The sequence below is a fragment of the Phascolarctos cinereus genome, unplaced genomic scaffold (genome assembly GCF_003287225.1).
Source record: "Phascolarctos cinereus isolate Bilbo 61053 unplaced genomic scaffold, phaCin_HiC Scaffold_7;HRSCAF=346, whole genome shotgun sequence".
NCBI lineage: Eukaryota > Metazoa > Chordata > Mammalia > Diprotodontia > Phascolarctidae > Phascolarctos > Phascolarctos cinereus.
Window position 1 is genome coordinate 67300558 of NW_027556180.1, and position 3180 is coordinate 67303737.

Genomic DNA, 3180 nt, shown 5'->3' on the forward strand with positions numbered 1-3180 from the left:
GTAACAATATTCAGACAGTTTCTCCCTACCTTTTCCCCCACTCTTAAATACTAGAAGGAAAATTAACCAGAAGAGAGGTGGTGGTGCGATGAATGGTGTTTATTTGTTTGACATCATGCTTGGTGTGGTCACAGCCAGAGCCTCGGCATGCTTCAGAGCCCCTTCAGGGTCATTCTTAAAGAGCATGAAGTGGCCCTGTACCTGAGCAGCACTGAGCTGGCACTGGCATGACAAGGCTCGCTCTGCGAAAGAGTCAGCCTTGCACGTAGGCTCTTCTGGGTAGAACCTCTGAAACATCTGGGACAGCTGCCAGGGTGAACAATAGCCCACGTACTCCTTCAGGTCCACGCGACCTGGACGTACCAGAGCAGGGTCCAGCCTGGAGGTAAGAAGCAGAGCACAGACAGACATGCTGTCATTCTGATTTGAGATAGGGGCTCATCTGAAAAGGGTAGAAAAGGTCTAATTTCTGATTTGCCACATTCTCACTATTTAGCGAGGATCTCTCTCCAATCACCTTCTACGCCATAAGAGGATCGTTTCTGCTTCCTTACCTGTCAACATAATTGGTAGTCATGAAGACAATTCGTGCCTCAGTGGAGGCCACGCCATCCAGGGCATTAAGCAGCCCACTGAAGGTCAGACGTCCAAGTCCTTGGTACTTTGCAGGGTCTACAGCAAAACAGAATCATTAAAGGGTAGTCAGTCGGTGTGGTTTGAAGTTTGGGGGGGGAGGGTGGATGAACTAAGAAGTAGGTTAGAACCTGACGGCATATGGATGACAAAACTAGGACCTCATCCTAATGAAAGTCAGCCCATAGGAGGCAGTAACTAAAGGGAGAGATGAGGGAGTAAGGCATCAATCCCTGGTCCTCCCCACCCTCAATGTCTAACACTGACTTTCTTTTGCTAAGTCCCGGCTGAGGAAGGCTGCATCTACATCCTCCAGTAGCACGAGGCTCTGCTGTGGGGCCACACTCAGCAAGTGGTTCAAGCGGTCATCAGAGAGACTTGAGTCGGTAAGGCTAAGTAGACAGATGCTGTGCTCCAGTTCCCCAGCCAGAGCTGTGCTATGGAAAACAGGAAGAAGTATAAAGCCATGGATTATGATCCACCATTTCTCCCCACCTCTTGTCAACTTTCCTACTTCCTATTACCAAACCCTAGTTGATATTTCTGGAGTCTCTTTAATCATCTTGGGTCCCTTTCAACTCTTTTTCTAAACATATTCCTTCCAAGACAGGAATAAGGAGATTGAAGGAGATGGAGATCTTCATTCTACTCACATAAAGCTGCTCTTTCCACAGCCAGGGGGCCCGTACAATAGGTAGCCACGCCGGTAGGGAATGCCTGGGAATACAGCCCGGGGCAGCAGGGTCAGGACCTAAAACCAGTTGTACAACTTCCAAGATTTGGATACGCTGAGGAGTGAGGGCCAAATGGTTTGACAGCTACCCCAAAAAACACGTCCCCCCACCCTGTCAGCCCTCAGCCCTGGAGCAATGCCAGCGTTATCACACCTCCCAGAACCTGACCACAGAGTAGTGGGAAGAAAGGTGCAGGAAATGAGCTGAAGCTAACGCCTGGCCAGTCCCCTAACCTCTCACCTCTGTCACTGTACCACTTGGGGTTATTGATGAATTCCCGGATATCCTGGATGATGCGCTCAGCCAAGCCCTTATCCAGCACCACAGATCTGAGGGGTCTGCGTTGTCTAGGATGACCAAACGGTCTCCACTCTGAGCCCATCGCCGTGTACATCACCGTCTTCCCCTCTTGTTGCTGGAGGGCCAGCTCCCGGGCTAACAATCGGGGAAAGAAAGAAACTTGGAAAATAGTTCCTTTCCTTGGATACTTGGTTTCTTAGGCCAGAGGGGCTGCTGCTTTTACCTCTTGGTCCCTCCTCCAGGACCAATCCCCTTCCCACATAAAATCTGAAAAGATGGACACTGCTGTACGCTACCTTCTTTCAGGATACTACAGAAAATTGTGCGATCTGTTCCAAGAGCAGTGAAAGTGACGGACTCCCAAGGAGTGCCCGTCTGCAGGTCAATCATTTGTTTCTCCCGGTTTCGCTCCACCCGGATCCATTTGCCCTGGTACCTACAGGGGATGCAGAACCCTGAGTAAAGGCCTGTCTTAGCTCCATGTGGACCAAGTCTCCCTCATCCCACTGCCCCCCCCCCCACACCTCACCAAATGAAGTGGTTTCCTGGGCTAGGGACAAAGTCGAACTTGGTGGTTACGTGGCCGCTCTCATGCTGCAGGTACGAGGTCTCCACGCTCAGGTGCTGGGTACGGGAGCCGTGCCGAGACAGCCAGCTCAGCAGCCACGTGTAGCTGCGGTCCCGGCCCGGGACCTCCAGGGTGATCATGTAGTAGCGTCGGAAGGCCACCAGGCCCAACTGGGCACCCTTCCGGATCAAGGCCAAGGCTGTGCCCACACCCACCAGCCCGAAGCCAGCCCCAAAGTATGGGTTGTCCTTCAGGGCCAGCACGAAGTCTGACAGTGGCATCGTGGAGGCCTTCCCTCACGGGACCTTCAGCATTCCTGAACCTGGGGATGGAGAGAATGGATCCATGGTGCGATTGGGGAGACAGCAGACTCCTGTTCCCCCTTCCCAAGATGCAAGATTACACCTGTGCAGGACCCCTGCTCCTCCCCCCCCAGATGCGGTCACACCTGTGCAGGGCCTCTGCTTTTCTTTTCCCCCTCCCCAGATGTGAGGTCACACCTGTTCAGGGCCCCTGCTCCTCCCCCCAAGATGCGAGGTCACACCTGCGCAGGACCTCTCCTCCCCATTCCTGAGGTGCAAGGTCACATCTGTTCAGGGCTCCTACCTGGGCTCTAAAAGAGACCATGGAGGGGGTGCTGCTCCAGCGGGGACGCCGAGGTCAGCCCCTCCGTTCTACGGCTGGGGAAAGTGAGGCCCGGCGCGGGAGTGTGTCAGAAGGCCTCTGCAAGGCACGCTCTTATTCCCAGAGGCGCCCTCTGGCCGCGTCCCGTCATGCTCTCGGCGTCCGGCCGCTCTGGCCCGCCGTCTCGATAGTGCTTCCCCTCCTTCCACCTCCTCGCGTCCTCTTCCCCAGGGACAGAGGGAAAGAACCATAGAGTGCGCCCTCCCCCAGCCCCGGGGGCTGGCGGAGCGAGAAAGAGAGGCCTTCTTCTGCTCAGAGCCC

The 3180-nt window shown here is 54.5% G+C and overlaps 1 protein-coding gene across 2 annotated transcripts; it reads right to left on the reverse strand.

Moving 5' to 3' along the window:
• Positions 1–84: 84 nt before the first annotated feature.
• On the reverse strand, positions 85–2978 carry BCS1L (BCS1 ubiquinol-cytochrome c reductase complex chaperone). Of its 2 annotated transcripts, XM_021002802.2 has the most exons (8): positions 2842–2975; positions 2197–2557; positions 1964–2103; positions 1608–1802; positions 1287–1350; positions 901–1070; positions 555–672; positions 85–379 (listed from the first exon to the last, which is right to left on the reverse strand). In XM_021002802.2, the coding sequence occupies exons 2-8, from the start codon at positions 2514–2516 to the stop codon at positions 100–102; spliced, it is 1287 nt and encodes a 428-aa protein (XP_020858461.1). In that variant the 5' UTR covers positions 2517–2557; positions 2842–2975; the 3' UTR covers positions 85–99. The 2 variants fall into 2 exon arrangements, with proteins under 2 accessions (XP_020858461.1, XP_020858462.1); XM_021002803.2 differs by lacking the exon at positions 1287–1350 and having other exon boundaries at positions 901–1065; positions 2842–2978.
• Between the last annotated feature and the right edge of the window lie 202 nt (positions 2979–3180).